This window comes from Triticum urartu, chromosome 5A (genome assembly GCF_056163025.1).
Source record: "Triticum urartu cultivar PI428250 chromosome 5A, HENAU_Tu73, whole genome shotgun sequence".
Taxonomy (NCBI): Eukaryota; Viridiplantae; Streptophyta; class Magnoliopsida; order Poales; family Poaceae; genus Triticum; species Triticum urartu.
The window spans coordinates 213,788,548-213,811,235 of record NC_141877.1 but is presented as its reverse complement, the minus strand read 5'-3'; the positions used below and the strand labels follow the sequence as shown (position 1 = coordinate 213,811,235).

General features: G+C 43.3%; 1 protein-coding gene across 5 annotated transcripts; it reads left to right on the top strand.

Annotated features, from left to right (window-relative positions):
• Nucleotides 1-342: 342 nt before the first annotated feature.
• On the top strand, nucleotides 343-15,539 carry LOC125508239 (uncharacterized). Of its 5 annotated transcripts, XR_007283283.2 has the most exons (14): nucleotides 345-668; nucleotides 2,202-2,306; nucleotides 3,871-3,957; nucleotides 4,111-4,164; nucleotides 4,282-4,427; nucleotides 4,535-4,682; nucleotides 4,760-4,897; nucleotides 5,151-5,222; nucleotides 5,300-5,373; nucleotides 5,475-5,616; nucleotides 12,464-12,542; nucleotides 14,726-14,834; nucleotides 15,045-15,104; nucleotides 15,201-15,539. XR_007283283.2 is itself a non-coding variant. In XM_048672868.2 (13 exons), the coding sequence occupies exons 1-12, from the start codon at nucleotides 498-500 to the stop codon at nucleotides 14,821-14,823; spliced, it is 1,314 nt and encodes a 437-aa protein (XP_048528825.1). In that variant the 5' UTR covers nucleotides 345-497; the 3' UTR covers nucleotides 14,824-14,834; nucleotides 15,106-15,539. The 5 variants fall into 5 exon arrangements, 3 of the variants coding, with proteins under 3 accessions (XP_048528825.1, XP_048528826.1, XP_048528824.1); XM_048672868.2 differs by lacking the exon at nucleotides 15,045-15,104 and having other exon boundaries at nucleotides 15,106-15,539; XM_048672867.2 differs by lacking the exon at nucleotides 15,045-15,104 and having other exon boundaries at nucleotides 346-668.
• The last annotated feature ends 7,149 nt before the right edge of the window (nucleotides 15,540-22,688 follow it).

Below are 22,688 nucleotides of genomic sequence, written 5' to 3'. Positions count from 1 at the left end.
AACGGCAAGAGTTGGAGTACAAATTGGGAAAAAATTACATCCGGGGTGTTACATTAATGCTTGTTGAATGATGCTAGCTTTTATATCTCATATATGACCGGGTTGAATTCCAAAAACAATAGGGGTTGTTTGGATCAATATTGGTAGTTGACCAGCTCTAGGTATCCATTTGGTTGCAAGCCAAATAATTGGCACGCCCACACCTCCATAAGATCTCTAGTTCAATTTTCAGCCAATATTTTGGCAAGCCATGGGCGATCGATTTCTCTGCCAATATTTTGGCAAGCCATGGGCGATCGATTTCTCTGCCAATATTTTGGCAAGGCAACGATTGGCAAGGCTGGCGCTGGCTCAAACCAAACAGACCCATATTCACAGCCCGTCCGATCCACATCCTCAAGTCGCCTACTCTCCCACTGTCCCCGAATCTCTCACCCGAGAGGGGAAAACCCGAAACTACAAAAATCTCGCCGCCGACCATCGCCACAGCGACGGCCATGTCGGTGGACGCCCCCGTCCCGACGCTGCGTCCGGAGGAGCGGGCAGGCCTCCTGGCGCTGCTCGCATCCGCTGCGCGCCCGCTGGCCGACGTTGTAGCCGACTTCCTCGCGCGCTTCCCCCGCGAGCGCCGCCTCCGCGTCGGCGGTACGCTCTGCTTCCTCCTAGAGGCAAGCCACGACCCTCCCCCCCCCCCCCCCCCCCCCCCGCGCGCACCCGCCCTCTTCCCCCTCGTACGCTCCCGCGAGACTCATCCAGCTCCCCGCGATGCGAGAGCTAGCTTGCTTCGTTCGCCAGATTGGGTCGGAGACCCCTTTGCGATGGAATGGATCGGCACTTGTTTGGTCTGGTTTGTTTAGCGTTTGTGCTGGGTGATTAGATTTAGTGCGTTTTCCTGTGCCCAGGGTGGCTGAGAGTTTCACTTTCACTTGACTGGGTTAGGCCTCGAACGAACAAGGGCTTGATTAACTGACGATCTGCGAAGATTTGCAGCCTCGGAGGTCACTATGTCTCCTGTTTCAAAGTTGGATCGAATTTTAATGGATTTGTAGATGGCAATAAGTTTACTAGCTGTCTGAGATTCCATTTGGAGTTTACTGCTATAGCTGTACAGTGTCTTCTAAAGATATAGCACCGCTGAGATTTTGTATTACATTGCACGGCAGGGGTTTGTATTCATGGTAGAATCAAGCAAATACTTGGTGATCAGTGTGCTGTGTCTGATCTGTTTGCTTAGGTATCCTTCTCAGGATGCCATAAGATTTGCAAACGTTTCTTGTAGTGAAAAGGAAAAATAAGAGGCTAAAACAGTTCATTACCATCTTATGTATTAATTTTTTTCTTCAAGCGCACTAATGGATCATAAAAAATAATTCCCAACAAGTTGCCCACGTAAAAATCTAAAAAGTCTGTGACCTGAATCGTTCCATACGTTGTTACAAATATCGCCCCCCCCCCCTCCGATACGAGAAAAGGCCTATTCGGCCCATTAACTGGGAGGCCCAGTTAATCGGTCTGATAAGTTGATTTATATGTTGTCAGACTGAATTATCGTTGGAGCGATTAACTGGGCACATATTTTGGCCCAAAACTACTCTCCTTTGTCAATAATGTACAAGAAGTATTGTTGTTGTGCTGCTCTCGTTTGATGTTAGATAGTGATGTACAATTACTACTGCTGTGTTGTTGTTGTTGCTGCTGCTCTTATATGTATATCTAGAATTCTAGACATCATCAGAACATCAAGGTAACACTCTTCCGTGTTGCTATGTAGCCTATGATTGCATATTTAGACATTCAGTACATTGCATGTTGCTATGTAGCCTCAAATATATAGATATGACCCGAGTTAACCTACCAATAAATGGGTTACCGATATATTCAGTTAAATGGTCGATTCGCTGATTAATCCCTTATCAGCCCCTGACTGATATGGTACCAGTTACTGATATCCTGAACAGTGGTTCCATAGCACCTGTAGGCCTCTAAAACATTGCAACCATCAAGGTGTTTCACCTAAGCTGGATGCTGCTACATATAGTGACTCACAGACTTTGTAATGTCTGTTTGAAATTTTTGAAGAATTTGTTACTAATGTATCTTGTTCGTAATAGTAATTAATATGGAGATGTCTGTTTACCTCCTTTGTTTCACAGAACAAATGGAGTTTGAAGTTTGATGTGTTATTTTATCTATTTTACTAGGACAAGAAAATGCTTCATGCAACCGGTCGTCTAATCGCATTTGCAATTCTTCATCAGAGCTATTCCTCACAGCCAGTAAATCCCTATGTTCCTCTGCTGTTAAATGTAAGTTCAAAACCTTGTTTTCCAATTATGTGTGATTTAGATCATTATGGACAAACTTCCATTTCCCCCCTCCAACATACATAAAACATAAATATGTGAACTTGCAAAGGTTCTTTGATATGTTTATGATTGCTAGGGCACGAATCATAAAGTTTTTGATAGTTTATTGTCGTATAGTCAAAGAAAAATTGAGTGCAAGACGTTAGGCGAGCATTTTGCCTCTGCCTAGCGCCTAGCTCGACGCGGTGCCGGCGTTTGTGCGGACATGATAGCAGGGGCGGCTGGGTGCATTTTTGTACGGATATGGCACACATTTATTTTTCGGAGCATCTTTCAGCTCTACAGCATTGACCCATTGAAGTCCACTATGGAACCCTATCATGCCAACCCAATCTGAACCGTCTACATGCTCTAATCTGAGCTGTCCATTTGCTCTCCTCTATCTCTTTCTTTCGCCTGCTGCCTTCCAGACACGCATCAGTCTTCCGGTCACATCTCCCCCGCCGTTGCCTCTCCTTACCCAATGCCATCACCACCAAAGCACCTCACCGGCCACCTATTCTACCGCCCAGAGCCAAAGTGAGGCATTTTGCCTCCGCGCAGCGCCCAGGCGTGCTTAAGTGAGCGCCTAATTTTATGCTTATAGTTAAGGGATATTTTACGCTAGCATAACACATTGATGTATTATTGTCTGTTATAGTTTCTGATCTGGCAACCAAGTTTCATTTGCAATTTCATGTGTTGCCTTCAGGGAAATGATTGCGTGAATTGGAGGATTGTTTGTTATTGAATCCATTTTGACTTTGGATTCCTTCCTTGAAATTAGTCTTATAGTTTGCACTTTGTCTTCCGCCTTCTATAATATTGCCAGGTTCCCTTTACTCAATATCTGGCTTTAGCTTCTAACATAAGGACCCTTGAATCCTTACATTTCAGTCCTCATGTTAGTACTGTAGCCCAAAATATAAACTTTGATGTTGCTTCTAGCTTCTCCATTGGATTTTATGGCCGTTCTTTTGAGTTTTGAATTTGAACTCCAGAAGTTGATATTTTGAACATCAGATCAAAGTCTCTTATCCAACACTGAGAATAGTTTGAGCTCTTGCTGATCTCTTCTTGGGCCACAACATATAATTTCGCCCTGTCTAGCTTAGCTTGTTAGTCTGAATGCCTTACACTGTAAGATCAATGGCTTCTTTTGGGATTCTTCTGTTTACGGAATTATGGCAAGTAGAAGTGTCCTGATCTTTTAGAACAGTTAATTTGGATAATTTATGGGGATTGTGCGCAATCTTATTCGAACGAGTGAATTGTGGTTGCACTACTCTTCATGAGTTGACACCAACCTGTCCAAGTGCATAGTTCAGCATGATTTTATAGTTTTGAAGCAGCTGCTTCTTTGCCTCTATGACCAGTGGATATAACGTTGTTTTGAAAAAAAATGTGATGGCAACAATGGAAGAACTGCCAAATTGAATACCTTTTGATATCCATTACCCTTCAGCTTGGTGGCATTAGATTAGCTGTTTATCATTCTTGAAGTTTTGATATTTGTTATCAACAGGCAGCTTGTGATGAATCATCAGATAAATCAGAACAAGCATTTGTCCAACTTTTGTTGACTTCAGCCAGCGGAGACAATAACAATGAGGTCTTTTCTTCTGCTCTTTGACTTGTCCGTAAAATACCTATGATATAATCAAATATCCAGTGGGGCCTTGATATAGTTATCTCTTGATTTATCCTTGTCGACAAGTGTAGTTTGTCTATCTATGCTAAGTTCGGCGGTGCTCTATTTTGTCAGGTGCTGCAAAAGTCAGCTGTAGATTACGTAAATGGGCCTGTTGCTGCATCACAGGTAGACCGTTAAACTTTTGTTTAATAAAGGAACTAATTGAATATAGTTGATGTAAACTATATGTAGATTATTTCCAATATTAACGGCCTCTTAACTCAGGGTCATCTGTTTATTTAGGCCTTATTGCCACGGGAACAGCTTGAGAAGCAATTCTGCAGGAGTATTGTACAGCCTCAGCCTCAAGTTAGTAGTTTCAGAAGCGCTACTGTTAGATGCGCTATACCAGATCCAGATATACCTCAGAGTTGTGCCAATTCATCAGAGTATGTATGCTCAGCTGTCTCCACAAAGTTAGAATGTGCTGGTTGTTATTTCTTCTTGGGTTTTTCCTTATGAACTTGTTACTTTTTAAAATCACATCATTTTCTAGGATATCAGCGCCTGGAAGCAAACAAAAGTCTACTTCCGATGATAGAGATTCTGCTCTTGTTGCTTTACTCCAAGAAAAATCATGGGGAAGACTGGGTCCCCAATGGATACGGCCGAACCCCCCAAGACTTCATATACTTGACGGGGAGGTAACATATTCAGCCAAGAGTTGTATTCTCATACCAGTTCTATTGTTAATATGACTGTACTTGCTCTGAAAATACAGCTACAGTGGCTGAATCCTGACAACAATCATGAGCTATTATGGGATTATAGCATGTGTGCTGAAACGAGTCGTGGGGCTGCGATCCGTGATTTGATTGCCAGAGCCTTAAAAGGTCCACTTGTACCTGCTCAACAGGAGGTTCGCTGCTCCATTCTAGTATTTCTGCTATATCAATTTAGGGAGAAATGAGTGTTTCAATAAATATTTATGCAGCTGTAGTATTTCCAAAGATTCTTTGCGTTCTCTTGAATCTTCAAGTTATTCAGTCTGATGCTGGATAATGCTATGGCACCATGTCTTTCAGCACCCTTTTTTCTCGTGCAAACACATTCATTTGTGTGCAACATATTTTCATATGGTACAAGCCTAATTTATTCGCAGCTTTTCACAGCAAGTTGTTATAGAATTGGTGAAGGACTCTAAGCTAGTCTATCACTGTGGGATGACTCCACAGAAACTTCCAGTATGTATACTCTTGACAATATTGATCTCCTCACACTTTTCATGTATTTCGTCTGACATATTTTTCTATGGTTTCAGGACCTTGTTGAGCATAATCCACTCATTGCTGTAGAGCTTCTTTCGAAGCTTATGAACTCTCCTGACATTGCAGGGTAATGTCTGTTTCTTTTCTCAGGCATGTTCTGTTATCGTGAAATTGTGATGGCCTCTGCGCCAGCTTCCTCTATCTTAGTACTGATCCTCCTCCTTTTAGTTATTTTGATGTTCTTGTGCACATGGAGATGAGCCTGCATTCGATGGAAGTTGTAAACAGACTTACTACTGCGGTTGAACTCCCGACAGGATTTGTCCACGAATACATCTCAAATTGTATTCAATCTTGTCAAAACATTAAGGTTTGTTCTTGTTCTTCCAATTCATTCAATTAGAAATTGATGACATAATTAATCGGAGCGATGACGTATATTTGCAGAATAACTCATTCAAATTGATGGTTACATGATATTGTGTTAATACTTACTAGCAAAAAATGCCTGCGCGTTGCAACGGAAGAAGAAAACAAATCACAGCCCATCCATCCTTGCCAATACACACTTGTCTCCGTCCTTATAAAAAATCTGTTGCAAGAACATAAGTGGTCAACTATTGTGGTGGAAATTCAGTAATAAGTGACATGCACATTTGAAGTTTCCTGTGCGTTGCAACAGGAGAAGAAAACATATCACAGCCCATCCCTCCTCCCCAATACACATTTGTCTCGGTCCTTTATTTCAACACAATACCCCACATGTATTTCCGCTTATATTCCTTTCTGTCCTCGTAGACGGTGGCAGTGATGTCCACCTTGCATCACATTCTAAAAACTGATGCAAGCACATAAGAGGTCAACTATAGTGTGTGTGTGTGTGGGGGGGGGGGGGGGGGGATGGGATTCAGTTACGGGTATCCAAAAGTAAGTGACATGCACATTTGAAGTTTGTTTGCTTGATGCAAATGAAATCTTCTGTTGCATGTTTATAACAACTTCTGACTTGTAGTCATATGTTTATCCAAAAGGGTTTTTATCAGTTATGCCACCGGTTGTGTCCCACTACTCAGTTTTGCCACTAGAAATTTCAACTGCTCAAAAATGCCATCGCTTCATTGGACACATGCTCAAAAATGCCACTAAACACCATTATTGTGATCTCAAATCTCTTTTGCCATGTCATAATGACATAAATACCTATAAACCAACATGCCAGCTCTCCCTCTATCTCACTACAATAAAGTATGGGGCCCACTTGATCACAACAGCGTTCTTATTTTCCTATAAAATTATTCGTTTGGTTACTCCTGACAAGTGGGGCCACACATATCATTGTGAGATAGAGAGAACTGACATGTGGGTCTAGGCTTATTTTTGTCATAGAACATGGTCAACGGGTTTGACGTAAAAATAACAATGTCTAATGGCATTTTTGAGCAAACATCTAACATAACGTTGGCATTTTTGAGATATCTAATGGCATTTTTGAGCAAGCATCTCATGGATTGATGGCATTTTTGAGCAGTTGTAACTTCTAATGGCAAAACTGAGTAGTGGGACACAACTAGTGGCATAAATGATAAAAACCCTATCCAAAAACATATGTACATTGCCTTTTCCTTGAACACTAAATTCAGGCTTCCCAACAGTAAATAATGGAGGCAACAACTAAGAGAATATGATGAATCTAAGTGGGGGGAGGATTCAGTTACGGGTATCCAGAAGTAAGTGACATGCACATTTGAAGTTTGTTTGCTTGATGCAAATGAAATCTTCTGTTAAACAACTTCTGACTTGTAGTCATATGTTTATCCAAAAACATATGTACATTGCCTTTTCCTTGAACACTAAATTCAGGCTTCCCAACAGTAAATAATGGAGGCAACAACTAAGAGAATATGATGAATCTAAGTGAAACCTTTTGCTTGTGCATGAACTCTTAACAGTAAATAACTACATGGTTGTTTACATGTACGAAAATCAATCATGAAAGCAGCAAAACAATGTGATTATGTAAAAAAAAATCTGCTTCATAGACTAAAACGCATGCATGGGGAAATTACTGGCCTATTATACCTAGTACTGTATGAAATAAATACATAATCTTCTAGTATTTTCTCACTAACTCCTGACAAGTCAATCAACTAACTCGTCGGCGTGCTGTCCATCTCTTCACTGTTCTTCTAATCTAATCTATATCTATACCTTTTTTTTACTAATAAAGCAAGGTGCGTTTCTCCAGTTTTTTCATCCGTTCACCGTCGAAATTTATTTTTCTATCCGAGGTGGTACTAAATTTTTGTGCGTCCGTCTGTTTTTTTAGCAATCGAGAATTTCGTCTTGGCCCTCACATGCTGTGGCCCAGCGGAAGCCAGCCCACTTATTTGCCTGCCCATGTAGCCGCAAAAGGCCTATTTCTCGCCCTGTGCGGTAGATAGTCGGAGTTCGCCCAGGTTTCCAAGACTGGGCCGGCCCGTTTTGTTTTCCCGTCCAAATTTAATTTAATTTTTACCTTATTTTGTAATTCAAAATTTTCAAAAAAGTTCAGAATTTGAATTTTTGTCAAATTTTCGAAAAATGTTTGAATTACAATATTGTCTTCCCCTTTTATAAAATGTTTGGAAAATTAATTTATTTTCTCGTTCCATTTTTTTCAGATTCATAAATATTACCAAATTGTTTGGGATTTTAAAAACTTGTATTTTAAAAAATAATCGAAATTTGAAATATATTATTGTTTTAGTAAAATGTTCACAGATTCAAAATAATGTCCGCGTTTAGAAACACAATTTATAAAATTGTTCGGAATGTTCAAAACATGTTCCACTTTCAAAAGTTGGTCACAAATTAAAAAAATATTTGGGTTTTGATAAAAGGTTCATGTCTTCAGAAATCGATGTTTTTCAAATTTTGTTCATGTTTTTCTTTCCAAATGGACAGGATATTAAAAACATTGTTCGTAATTTCAAAAAATGTTCACATTTCCAAGAATATTTAGCAATTCATATTTTTTAAAAGTTCAAAAAATATTTTAAATCCGACATTGCACTGTGTTATTAAATATTCGTGCTGGCCATTGGTTAGCAGTAGGCGTTTGTTGCCGTGGCTAGCGGCACATGGTCGGGTCTTTAAGGTCAGTGGCGGATCCAGGAATTGAACTTAGCCGGGGCGGAACATTTGAGGTACAAATTATTTGATTGACAAACGCAAGTCCGCTGAGCCAAAACTCATAAAATTCAAATATGAAGCTAGATGCACTCAAAAATTAACATAACCAATGATTAAGAACAGTTTGAGATTCTTGACAACTAGGCGATATTCCACCAAAAATCACAAAATCTAACATGAATGTCATAGAGAACTACTAACATGAGAGCACCTTCGGGAATCCTACCTTGTGGCCGCCTCCTCCCAAAAAATTAGGGATCTCTGCCTCCCGCCGGCGCTGTCGCCGTTCCGCCTTGTTTCCAATGGTCTTAGGGCCATGAGGGTGTCGTGGATCCCACCTTTACCCGTGAGAGGGTTCCGTTTTTAGATGTGTCTTCGAGATTTATTAGGGGTTTGTGTCCTGCTTGGAAGGCGGGACGGCGGCGGCTGGCTGAAGATGGAATAAGGTCCTCCCTGCCTAGCCCTCATTCCGGTGGTGCATCTAGCATCGTCGGTGGGCGTGTGGAGGCGTGTCTCTGGCGGATCTATCTTTGGTGGATTTGCTCGGATTTGTTCGTGTTTATCTATGTTCGTGTGTTTTCAGGTTGGATCACTCCGATCTACAGTACTCTTCATTGACGGCGGTTGTTGTTTGGTGAACAAGTTGGATATCAATATAGAGTATGTCTTGGAACAAGTATTGGAGTTGGACTACTTGCTGATTGTCTGATTGCGCTTGGAGTTGGACTACCTACAGAAATTGAAGGTCAACAACATAAGGAAATGGATTGGCTCTGGACCAGGTGCCCGGTGGCCGGCGGCCGGGCCGCCGCCGAGGCGGAGCTCTGTGGCGGCTAGGTTAGTCTCGCTAGTCCCTGGCTGCGTGGCTCGATTTGAGAATTGGGGTGTGGCCGGGCTAGCAGATTGGGGATGTGGACTGCTACTGGGCTTGTGCGTGACCGTGGAGTACAAAACGAATCGTATTATTCATATACGGGATTTCGGCTACCCGGGGCGGCCGACCATAGTCGCCCCTACCGTGGCGCCGCCACTGTTTAAGGTCATGTGTTCAATCGTTCAACACGTCATTTTTCTGGATTATTACTCATGCCTTGCAAACACAGGTTATTTTGGTGCCTGCCAGTGGGCTGGCCCAGAAGCGAACTGTTGTGCATCCCACGCGCTATTTGACGCAACTAGCGTCATATAGTAGCTCCCACGCAGCTGCCCTAAGAAAAGAAAAAAAATATACGTATAGAATTTGTTCCGTCCATTCTACACGTAGTTCCCCAATTTTTTTGGTTATCCCTGGTGTGGGCCAAACTGGACCTACCATGTATTTCTTTTTCTTTCGGATGGACGAGCAGAAAAAAAATAAAGGGCGCGAGGGGATTGAACTATGAACCTTCCCTATTGTGCTGACAGATAAAACCAACTCAGCTAGCTTGCAATTATGATAGGAACAGTCCCATCTTGGAATTTTATACTAAATCACACCAGTTTTTATATGTCTCTAAGGGTTTCTGGAAATAAGGAGGTTGTGTGAGAATAAGGAAGTTGTCTCGAGAATCATGAGCAGAACGAGGGACTCCACAAATTATTGCCGGAGGTAACTTGCATGTGCCAATAAAAGACTATGCTGGCACGTGCTATTTTTTATGAAAAATTTGGTGTTTCCAAAAAATGTTTGTGAATTTTAAAAGATGTTCCTGTTTCAAATTTTGTTTGTGTTTTTCTGAAAGTGTACATCATTTTCAAAAAACTCTTCAGGATTTAAAAAATGGTTTATGTTTCCTACAATATTCAGAAACTTCATACCTTTAAATCTCCTCAATTGAAAGGAAAAGTAGATTGAATAACTCATGGGCCTTCTCTGGTGTACGATGACGTAACAAAACTCTTAAATGCCCTCGATCAATGAATGGAAAAATAGCGGATTGATTATTTCACACCTGGCGAAACCGAGAAGCTAAATGTTCCTTTTTCATGTGCACATAGGGTTTTGCTTGCACATATAATTCTCACTAACTTTAAATGCATAATATCAAGCAGACCTCACAAATTTAGAGTTTATACATCTATTTATCGTGGCCGCATGAAGGCCGACCAGTCAGTTGCGTGCGATCCGCCCCAAGCCCCCAAGTTGCCTCCCTGCGCATTCTTAACTGCCGTGTTTGGTCATGTGACTCATGTCACCACACAAAGAAACCACCATCAGATGCAATTAACTCTGATCAGGCACACACGGAGTAGAAAAAAGCTTTGCATAGAAAATATATATCTTACACGTGCATATATACGGCCTCCTCCCCTTCAATGTCATAACAGCCCATACCTATTTGTAATAAAGTTATGGATGTTTGTGTGAGTTGGTTTTTGTATTACTTGTCATGTTGCCAATTTGAATTAAACTCAAACCTTCCAAACATCTGTGTTGTAATTTATAATAAAGTTATGGATGTTTTTGTAATTTGTGGACCCTACTTTTTCCTTTTTCCATTTTCTGTTTTTTCTTTTGTTTTCTGTTTTTTTAAATATGGAAACTGTTTTTTCTGTTTGACTGGGCCGGCACCAAATCTTTTCTCTCTCCCTAAGCCTTCGGGAACGGGCCCACCAGGCCGAGCTAGCTCCCACTCTAAAAATAGCCTGATCCCCACTTCCTAAAAAAAAAGCCCGATCCTCACTCCCTCCCTCGTCTCTTCCCTCACGCGCCGCTACACACGCACTGCACAGCCACGCAGAGATCATGCGCCTCACACCTCCTTAGCTTTGCTGGCAAGCTCTTTACCCTGCTAGCACACCCTCCACAACCTTAGGCCGGCCTCCCGAGCGACTGCGTCGCCTCCTGTAGCCGCAGCGTCGGCCTTCTAGCCCTTCACCGTGCCAGCACCTCCCCTGGCCGGTCGTCCCGAGCGCCGGCTTCGCCTCCTGTAGCCGTGGCGTCGGCAACCTGCGCCACAACTTTGAGCCCCTGTACCCTCCACTGACCACCTTCGACGCTGCCTTGTCTCCCGTGCGCCTTCCTCTTCTGGCCCCGCCGTGGCGTTCGACCCCCCCCCCCCCCCCCCCCCCCAATCTCTTCTCGAGCAGACCACAGTCCAGCCTTTGCCTGTGCTTCTTATCGGCCTCTCCACTGTTCTCATGTGTTTTTCTTGATTCTTGAGGAGGCTGGTTGATGCAAGGGATAACCTGGGACGTATTTGAATCGGTGAGATTCGATTCATTGAAGCAAGGTGGGATTATTCGATTCGATGTACAATCAATCTACAACGGACTCGATTTTGAGCATGGATACAGGCCGACCCGAGGCCCAACTGAGCGAATCAGCCACATATAGGAAAAGGAAAATCGAACGCAGCGAAACAGATAGTACCACCTTGAATAGTAAAAATATATCAAGAAATCAACGTATTGAGAACTATGAAATCTTCTTTCCTTTATTATTAGGTAAAGATTCGAGCCTATAGTTACACAATTTAACCTTATTTGCATTTTCTCATGGGGATATCAAACCTTGGCATGTTGATTAGCTTTTATTCAGTCACTCCCTCTATTTCACTATTACTGTCATCGGCCTCAGGACATTCTCTTTGAACCGTTTGAAATTTGTTTTCCATGGAAAAAGAAAATCAAAGGAGAGGTTATTGCTATATTTTCTGTCTTTGCGCTTACTTGAATGCTTCGAAAGTGGCTAGGCTGTTGTGTTATGTAAGTTAATATATTTAATGATTCCTTGTCTATGCACATATTGGGATGTGGTTAGTTACTGTGGTACACAGAGAGTAGTTCAGGTTATTTTGCCCATGTGAATAACTGAATAAGCCACTGTCTTGTTTTGTGAGTTAAATGCTTGCATAATTGACAGCTATTTTTGCTAACCCATGTGTATGGCAGCTCTTATTCTACTTTTTGCATCACTGATGAATAATTTGTGTACTTATTAAACATTGTCTACTCATAAGAAAATCTTTGTTCGCTTAGAGGCTAATGATTTTGTAATGGTCATGTCACTTGGTAAAGATTCAAATATCGCCAAATTCGTTACATATAATCATTTTCCCTTGCAGGATAAGTACATGCAGAACAGACTGGTGAGATTGGTTTGTGTTTTCCTCCAGAGCCTCATCCGAAATCAGATTATTAACGGTGAGCATGTTCTGTGTGCTTTACAGAGATTTTAATCTATACACTGTCATTTATATTATTGAGTTCTCATTGATTATTAACTATTTAATTTTGCCTTCTTGATCCATAATGATTCAAGAGTATGATAACAGAACTGTACCCCTGCTGCCCCACCTCTACTTTTACTTAATATAAATGATCATTGCACAGCTATGCTTCCACAGTTCTATCTGACATTCTTTCTTGCACTGCACATCTTTGTAGGTAATTGATGTTTGTTTATTTAGCCTTATTCCTGTACTCGTACAGTATGTTGAAATGCACATTTTCTTTAGCTACTTGCCGGTTTTGCATTTAGTTATAAAATATCTAAGATAGAGCACCTTATGGAATTTAGAACCCATGCAATGGGAGTCATTAGCATCGCTTAAGAAGAATGACAAGCGTGACAAAAATTCAGTTTGGTTTCATGCCTTGGTGGTCGACCATGGAAGCCATTTTCTTGGTACTACAACTTATGGAGAGATACAAGGAGCAAAAGAAGGACTTGCATATGGTGTTCATTGACTTGGAGAAGGCCTACGATAAGATACCACGAAATGTCATGTGGTGGGCCTTGGAGAAAAACACAAAGACCCAACAATGTACATTACCTTCATCAAGGACATGTAGAATAATGTTGTGACAAGTGTTCGAACAGCAGCTTTGAGCCCTTAACTTTTCGCTTTGGTGATGGATGAGGTCACAAGGGATATACACGGATATATCTCATGGTGTATGCTCTTTGCAATGATGTGGTGCTAGTCGATGATAGTCGGATAGTCGGATAGGGGTTGATAGAAAGTTAGAGCTATGGAGACAAACCTTGGAATCAAAAGGTTTTCGGCTTAGTAGAACTAAAACTGAGTACATGAGGTGCGGTTTTAGTACTACTTATGAGGGGGAGGTTAGCCTTGATGGGCAGGTGGTACCTCAGAAGGACACCTTTCGATATTTGTGGTCAATGCTGCAGAAGGATAGTGATATCAATGAAAACGTGAGCCATTGAATCAAAGCCGGATGGATGAAGTGGCGCCAAAGCTTCTGGCGTTCTCGTGACGAGAGTGCCATAAAAGCTAAAAGGCAGGTTGGACGGCGATTCGCAATATTGTATGGCGCTGAGTGTTGGCCGACTAAAAGTCGACATGTTCAACAGTTAGGTGTAATGGAGATGCGCATGTGGAGATGGATGTATGGCCACACAAGAAAGGATCGGGCCTGTAATGATGATATACGGTATAGAGTTGGGGTAACACTGATTGAAGAGAAACTTGTCCAACATCGTGTGTGATGGTTTGGGCATATTCAGCTTAGGCCCCCAAAAGATCCAGGGCATAGCGGACGGCTAAAGCAGGCTGATAATCTCAAGAGAGGTTGGGGTAGACCAAACTTGACAAGGGAGGAGTCCGTAAAGAGATATCTGAAGGACTGGAATATCACCAAAGAACTAGCCATGGAAAGGGGTGTGGAAGTTAGCTATCCACGTGCGAGAACCATGAGTTGCTTTCAAGATCTTATGGGTTTCAGCTCTAGCCTACCCCAACTTGTTTGGGACTAAAGGCTTTGTTGTTGTTGCATGTTGTACTAAAATGCTTTATCATTTTCTCTAAATGTTTTTTTACTGATTTGATCAAATTGATTTTCCATTCTTATCATCGTGCATAATAGAGTGTTTTTTCAGCTAGTGGTTACCTGATTTTGGCCAATTACCATTAGAGTTTGATTAAAAACCATTTGGATGAAGTGGATATCAAGTTCCATATTGTGCCTCCGAGCACGAAAAATCATAGTGGCTAGAAATGTTGTTGATACTGGGTAGATCTGTAAAACCATGTGCTAATTGTTTGCATGGTTAGGTAAAGCTGAGTTACTTTTGGAATGGTTAGATAAATCTCGTATTCATTTTTTACATGAAATAATATTTTCTTTGTTCTGCATTTACGGCCTCTTTGATTCGTAGAAATTTTCCCTGTTTCTGACAAGAGCTGACCTATTTTCTGGGAATCGCAGATGCCCTCTTAGTGAAAGAAGCATAAACTGTATTTAAATAATTAGTTTTGGGCCAGCTAGTGCTAGTTGAAGTCACCAGCTGAAGTGGTTGCAGTTCATGATTTTTAAATGCCATGAGACGTTAGTTATGGTTGTGCATGGTTTTCTACATGCAGTTCAAGATCTTTTCATTGAGGTACAGGCATTCTGCATAGAGTTCTCACGAATAAGGGAAGCGGCTGGCTTATTCCGTCTGCTCAAATCTTTGGAGTGAAGAAACAAGTTGTACGTTGTTATTTCCCATTTCTATATATCACTGTCCTGTTGTCCTTTTCATAATTTTGTACTCCCTCCGTTCCCAAATATAAGTCTTTCTAGAGATTCCAACAAATGACTACATACGGAGCAAAATGAGTAAATCTACACTCTAAAATATGTCTACATACATCTGTATGTTGTATTCCATTTGAAATGTCTAAAAAGACTTATATTTAGGAACGGAGGGAGTACATCTTGATTCTCGTAGTCTCAGCTGACTTCGTAATATCATGTTCAGTATCCAAGTTTCCATGATTCTGTCCTTTGGAACTTCATGAGCTGTGGCAATATCAAGTGATAAATACTCTGTTTTTCCTCAATTCCAACTATCAGATAAGCTGGTGGTGTCATTATCAAACGTTTGGAGTTTCTGGTTCATCGTAGTTGTCTGGCCACTGTGGGTGTTCAAGATCAGATGATGTGTGTCAATTCTTGCAAAATCCGTGGCACCCTCGCCACGACAATGCACACCCTTGTAAGAGTGGATAAAAAGGGTCGCCAATAGCAAATCCAGATGGTACACTATTTGTGGTTGGTCTACATTTAGTTCTGTTTGTACACTTGCGTCGTATGTTGACGGATAATAGATGCATGTTTTGGTCTATTCTTTTGTATCCATGTAATCGGAACAATACCTGATCTGTTTATTGTAGTCTGTTTTATTTGGTTCAACCAGGATACTGTGTCGATCTGTCCTTAATTCATTAGCTTGTTATAATGTCTTCCTTTGGGGAACAATGTTAATTCCAACTATGCTCTAAAATAATTAAAGGGGTGATTGTTATCAGGAATGTTCTATATGGTCTAAAAACTATGTCTTAAATGTGTTCTCTGGAATCAAAGACCTGCTAAGATCTACAGGCTTGACATATAAAGCTTGGCTTGTTCCGAGTGGGTTGTCATTTTACATTTTTGAATGTGGGCAGGACAGCTGCCAAATCCATTAATTGCATTGATTACAAAAGGACATGATCCATTGATTACATTGGTTACAAAAGGATATTACAAGAACATTTGAAATGAGGAATGCATTGCATAAAAGTGAGTGCCAAAAAAAAAGAATCGAAAATAGGCTACTTATATCGAGGAAAACTGGATGAAAACCGAAATGTCTCCTCGCTAGACTAGGTGATGTACGGCCAATCCCTTAGGTTCCCATTCTTTCACAACTTGGAGGTGGAAAAAGATGAACACAAGACTTAAGAAGAACACTCAGATAAGATCCAAATTACACATCCACTCCTCAAACCTCACAAGATACATAAGATCTAATAGCAACTAGGGAAGTAGCAACAAGTGTAGGTTCTTCCCAATCCAGTAGGGAGATGGGGGCTTGAATCCAAGATGGATCATCTCCCTCAAGGAGGTCTTGATAATCCGCTGGGATTCTTCTCCAATTAGAGGTCTAGATCTCCAATGAAGAGGCTAGACGAGCAAAGTCTTCTTTTAGTTTGTCTAATATACTTTGCTAACCCTAGTGAGGAGGTAGGAGGCGAGTATTTATAGTCTAGGCCACAGAGAGAAGTGGGAAGGAGAGGATACACGGGCTGCACCCAAGTCATTGCTTGCAGGCAGGGTCCATGATTCGGAGGGTCGAGGGCATTAGTAGCTTTGCACCCTGCCGGGAGGTTGGTCTGGATGGGTTCCGTGGTACGGAGTCTCTCGACCACCTCTGGGGCAGGGTTTGGGGGGCAACAAAAGGTTTGCACCCTTGGCTGGAGGTTGGTCCGGAGACTCCAGGGGACCTCCTGGGTGCTTGGTTCGCTTGACCTTCTTTGCCTTCATCTTCACGATTCCTCTTCCACTATCGTTGCTCCGAGGGGTAGTCCTTTTTCTCTGCTTCTTTAGCGTCAATGCCATTGTGCCTAAGCACGCATAGAGTTCCACTTTGAGGTAGAAGCCATATCTCATTCAAATGCATAGAAAGCTCAAAGAGGAGAGATGGCACCTGTTTTGAATAGCACGTGCATGAGCTCTTGTAGAAGATCCACTTGGAGGTGTAGCTGTTGGTGATGTCCACAGGGTGCTCCACACCATCTCCCTCCTGGGGCAGATCCGCTCCCAGATAAAAAATGTGCCATTGAAAGAGGCTAAGTCGGTGGCGTTGAAGGTGTCACTTATGGAGTACATGTTGATGGGGATGTCGACCTTGTTGGCGTTGTTGTTGATACGTTGTAGTACCTTAAAGGGACCATCGACTCGGGGTAGAACCTTTGACTTTCGTTGTTCCAGGAAGCGGTTCTTTTGAATGTTTAGGCACACAAGATCTTCGGGGTTGAACGACATGGTGATGTAGGGTGGAACCCTAGGGGCCGATCTTTCACGATTGGATCGGATCCTATGAAGAGCACGAAGGGAAACACGAGGGGAAAACGAGAGAAATCACTCAAACCAACAAGATTCGATTACACATGTGCTAGATCCTCGAAACACAAAGAGATACATGATCCATGATCAACAAGGGACGATACAAGTAGCAAGTTCTTCTCCGTGAGGAGGTCTTGAAGGTCTTCCTGTTAGGGGTCTTGAATCCAAGGTGGATCTTCTCCGTAGAGGCCGCGGTCTCTCTCGGTGGAGTAGATCCGGATGGATGAGCAAAGCTCTATCTCAAGTATGAGCTAAACCAATGCTAACCCTAGAAAGAGGGAAGAGGAGGAGTATATATAGTCTAAGTGGACGAAGGGGTACATGGGTCTCGGCCCAATACGCTGTCAACACACAGGCGTCGGACGTCTGAACAGTTACCGGTCGTTCAGTGTCTCGCGAGCGTCCGGACGTCTAGTACTTGTCGGAAGTCCGACGTTTTGGCTCGGGATGGTCGGTCTCGAATTTCCGGCCGGCGTTGGACGTCCGGGGCGTCGGTCGTCCGATGGTCTCCATACTTCTGATGTTTTGGTTCTATGATGGTGGTGCCGGTCATCCGGAGGGGCTCGGTCGTCCGAAGGCAGGAGCGTGTCGGACGTCCGGTCGGCGTTGGCCGTCCGACCGCCAGAGCATTCTCTAGCTGGGACTTGTTTGGCTGGCTGATGCTCCAGGCGTCGGACGTCCGACAAGCCTCGGCCATCCAGTGGCTGGAGACTTCCTGGCAACTCCTTCTCTTGGTCCTTGTACTTGGTGTCCTCGTCGTCTTGTTCGTTGGGTGTAGCTGTTCCATGGCTTTCCTCCAAGCACCTAATCACACATAGGGTCTCCGCCTCAGGTAGTAGCCATGTCTCATGTGTAGAAAGTGGTAGTTCGGAGAGGAGCGAGTTCACCTTATCTTCGATAGCCTTTGCTCGAGCTCTTGTCATTGGTCCAAGTGGTGTCGTGGGAGATGTAGGTAGGTCCATGGGGATGACCTTGGGATGCTCCGCATCATCTCCACCCCTTGGGAAAGATCCGACCTCGGATCGAAATCTTCATCACCATGGTAGGTAGAGAGATCTTTGACATTGAAGACGTCGCTCACGTTGTACTTGTCGCGCGGGAGATCGATTGTCACGCTCAATATGCGACCCTATCCGAAAGGAACTCGAAGGTCCCATCAAGGATAGAACCGCATATTGCAACGCTTTTGCAAGGTGGATATCATTTCATCGTACCATTATATAATAGTTGGGGATACATACAAAAGGCATACAATGCCACATGAATACATCAAACATCATACATGAGAACAACATCCGACTACGGATGTAACACAAACAGAAACTCAAACGACATCCACCCTGCTAGCCCAGGCCGCCGACCAGGAACCTATCCCAAGATCGACGACGAAGAAGAAGAACTCCAAAACAAGTAAACATCGCTCTCACGTCGGATCATCGCATTACCTGCAGCTACAACTGTTGTTGTAGTAATCTATGAGCCACGAGGACTCAACAATCCCATTACCATGGGTATCAAGACTAGCAAAGCTTAATGGCTATGGAATGGACAAGTGGTGAGGTTGCAGCAAGCGACTAAGCAACGAATGGTGGCTAACTTACGAATACAAGAATAAGACGAGAAACTACGCAAACGGTCGCAAACTAGTAATGATCAATAAGTGATCCTGAACTACTTATGTTCAAACATAACCCAACCGTGTTCTCCTCTCGAACTTCCCCGAAAAGAGACAGTCACGGTTACGCATGCGGTTGGTGTATTTTAATTGAGTTTACTTCAAGTTCACTACAACCGGATATTAACAAATTCCCATCTGCCACATATCCGCAGGCGCGGCTCTTGAAAGTTTAAACCCTGCAAGGGTGTCCCAACTTAGCCCATGACAAGCTCACGATTCGCGGAGACAATCCTCCATCACGGGACCCTCCGACCAGACTCGGAATCCCGGTGCACAAGACATTTCGACAATGGTAAAATAAGTCCAGCAAGACCTCCCGGCGTGCCGACACCCTGATAGTAGCCACACATATCTCGTCTTAGGCCACAACCGGATGGGACAAGCTACGAGTAAAACCAGCCCTCGAGTTTCCCTGAGGTGGCCCCGCAGGCTGCCCGTTTGGGACCAACACCATCAACACTGGCCCCCCTGTATTAGGTTGAATAACGAACCTCGAGTAGCACTAACTCCCTATGCGTCAAATTTATTATCATATTTAGTTATTATGTTGAGCAAATGGTAAAACCAATGTTGGGCCTTGCTGGAAGAGTTTTATTCAAAGCGAACTGTCAAGAGGGGCCCATAAACCCTCATCGTGTTAGGGACGCAAAATCAAGGAACATAATACCGGCATGACAGAAACTAGGGCGGCAAGAGTGGAACAAAACACCAGGCAAAAGGCCGAGCCTTCCACCCTTTACCAAGTATATAGATGCATTAATTAAATAAGAGATATTGTGACATCCCATGATATCCATGTCTCAACATGGAACAACCTGCAACTAGCAACGCTATAAGAAGGGCTGAGCAAAGCGATAACATAGCCAAACAACGGTTTGCTGGGATGGTGAAAAAGGTCAGAGACTATCATGAAAATTTGGGAGGCTTGAGAAACAAGTGGTAGGTAGCGCAACATAGCGATAGCATCGAGACAACTAACAAACCAAAGATAGTAGTGGTATCCAGGGTAACGGTCATCTTGCCTGAAATCCTGCTAGGAAGAAGAACGAGTCCATGAAGAAGACGAAGCCACGTAGACGAACCAAGCGTAGTCGAGCGAATCCCCACGATCGCAACGAGACAGGAACTAACGAGAAGAAGCACAACCGAAAAGAAGCAAACAACATGGTAAACACACAACACATAAACATGGCATGATGCTCAACCAAGTATGATGCATGACAAGTCTAAATGATGCTACTCATGGCAAGAGATGATGCATACAAGAACAACACATCAAAGCAAGTTTAAATGAGGCCGGAAACAACATATAACAATTTCGGTAAGTCCTCATATGCAAATTTCGAAATTGGTCCAGATCTGAACACAACATTATGTTAAAGTTGATAAACAGCAAGTTAAAGTGCACCAAGATGATCTACATGTCTTTCTAGTCAAGTTACATATAAAGTTCGTTTAATTCGGAGCTACGGCCTAGAAGATATGAGCAGAACAAGTTACACATGGCATTGATGCAAAAGAAAGCAAAACACAATCACAAGCACTCCAAAACATGGATGCAACATGGCATGATGAAACTACATGCAAAACCAAGCAAGTTTCATGTAGAGCATGCTCCAAATGAAGCAATGGTTCAACACACACACACGAAGCAAGTTTGAAGGACAAGCTGTCCAAAACAGCAACTAGGCATCTTACAAGCAGCATAACAACATGCTACAAGAACAAGATATGCACAAACATGACATGCACTCAAAGTACAGATTACATGCTTCAAATAACATCAAGGTTCAGGTTCATAGGCATCAAGATTAAACCAATATGATCAATGCAAGAAGCAACTTTATAACAACGATTATGACTTAGTGAAAAACATGGCATACATGTGAGCAGAAATAACATGTTGACATGTTGGAGGCATGAAACAATGATGCTACAGTGCAAGAACATAACAAGCAAAATCATGGCATTAAAGTACAGGGTGAACATGGCAAAACATGATCACTAAGCATCTCCATATAACCTCTAGATCAATGGAATTCATCAAGACAAGTAAGCAAGACATAACAGATTCTCAGACTTAGTGAAAAACAAAGCAAGGCTGAAAACAGATTCATGATGCATACTTTGGGACAACAAAAGTAAATGCTACAGGAACATTTCATGGCATCAAATGGCATGGCAAGCATGTACATGTAGAGCACTACAAAACATGAACACTGAGCTACTGCTAGAAAACACAAGAACATGCTCAAAACATCATGGCAATGTTGCAAACGATAACAGATTCACAGACTTAGTGAAATAAACTGAACATGGCTGGAACAGCGACAAGTAGGCATGTTTGCAAGCTTGAGCAACTCACCACAAAGCATTTCATGGCATATGAATGTAACCAACAGCAAGAAGGCATATTTGTGCAATCACTCATGGAAGAACATGGTCATAGGATGCATAGAACACTAGCTATTCATATGGCAAAACTGAACTTACTGATAATAGGCTGACAGGAACATTATTTAGCAATTTGAGAGCATGGTAATGACAAGCTACAGTAGGCTATAATTGCAAACAAGGGCATAAATGGATAGCGCATAACAATATATACAAAATATCCTTACTGAGCATCTCCAGATTATGCATGGATTCACTTGTAGCATCAAGTTAACATGGCAACATAATGTAGTAGGTTCAGACTTAGCAGAAAACATCGTCACTGAAAACAGCAACAACAAGTACCCTACATTGCATGCTTGTGCTAGTCACCACAGGATATATAAAAATACAAGGATTCACCACTATAAAGATGGCATGAATATGCTCATTAAACATGTTGACATGATGCTCAAAAGATAAACTATGAAAAATACAAATCAGCAAGTTACAACAATTTCCAGCAGATTATATCATTTAGCACTTTTGCAATGATGATTAAGGCATCAACTTGAACAGTAACATGCATGAAAACTACACCATCATCTAGAGCACTCAGAGATGAACATTTCGACATATCATAAACAACAATCGGACCAACATGCATGGAGTTACAAGCATCACAACATGCATGTATGATATGAAAACTCAGGGACTTAGCCATTTCAGGCAAGAAACAGAGTGAGCGTGGAATACTATCAGGCGCATGGGGCGAAGGATAGCGGGGCCGCTCACCATGGGCCAAGCCCGGTCGAGGAGGAGGTCGGGAAGGCCGGCGAGGAGGTGGACCGGGCCGTCGGCCTGGCAGGCTGAGCCTTGGGGAGGGGGCGGCCCACGCGCAGTCGTCGTCCTCCTCGATCCTGCCTGGATCGAGGGAGGCAAGGGCAAAGGCGGCCGATGGCGACGATGGACGGGGCGGCGAGAGGCGGAGGTCAGGGGCGACGAGGACTGGCAGATCCGGCCGACTGGTGCCGGATCCGGCCAACGGCGGTGGTGGACAGAGCCTGCGGGCGGCGAGGTGGCGAGGTCCGGCGCGAGCTCCGACGATGCAGGCAGCGGACGACGGCGGAGGAGCAAGGACGCGTGGGCGGCGGAGGAGGTCGCCGGCGGGCGTGCTCCGACGGCCTTGGTCGCTGGCGGTGGATGGTGGGGACACGAGGGAGGAGAGATCGGGGCGGCGACGCACTGGATCGGGAGCCCGTCTCCCGATCTGGTGCTCGAGGCGAGGGCGCGGGGATCAGGCCCGGGGCGGGCTCCCCGTGGGCCTGGCGGGCCGCGATGGAGAGTGGCTGCGGGCGGCAGCGGGTGGCGGCGCTGGCCTCTAGGCCGGCGACAAGTGGCGA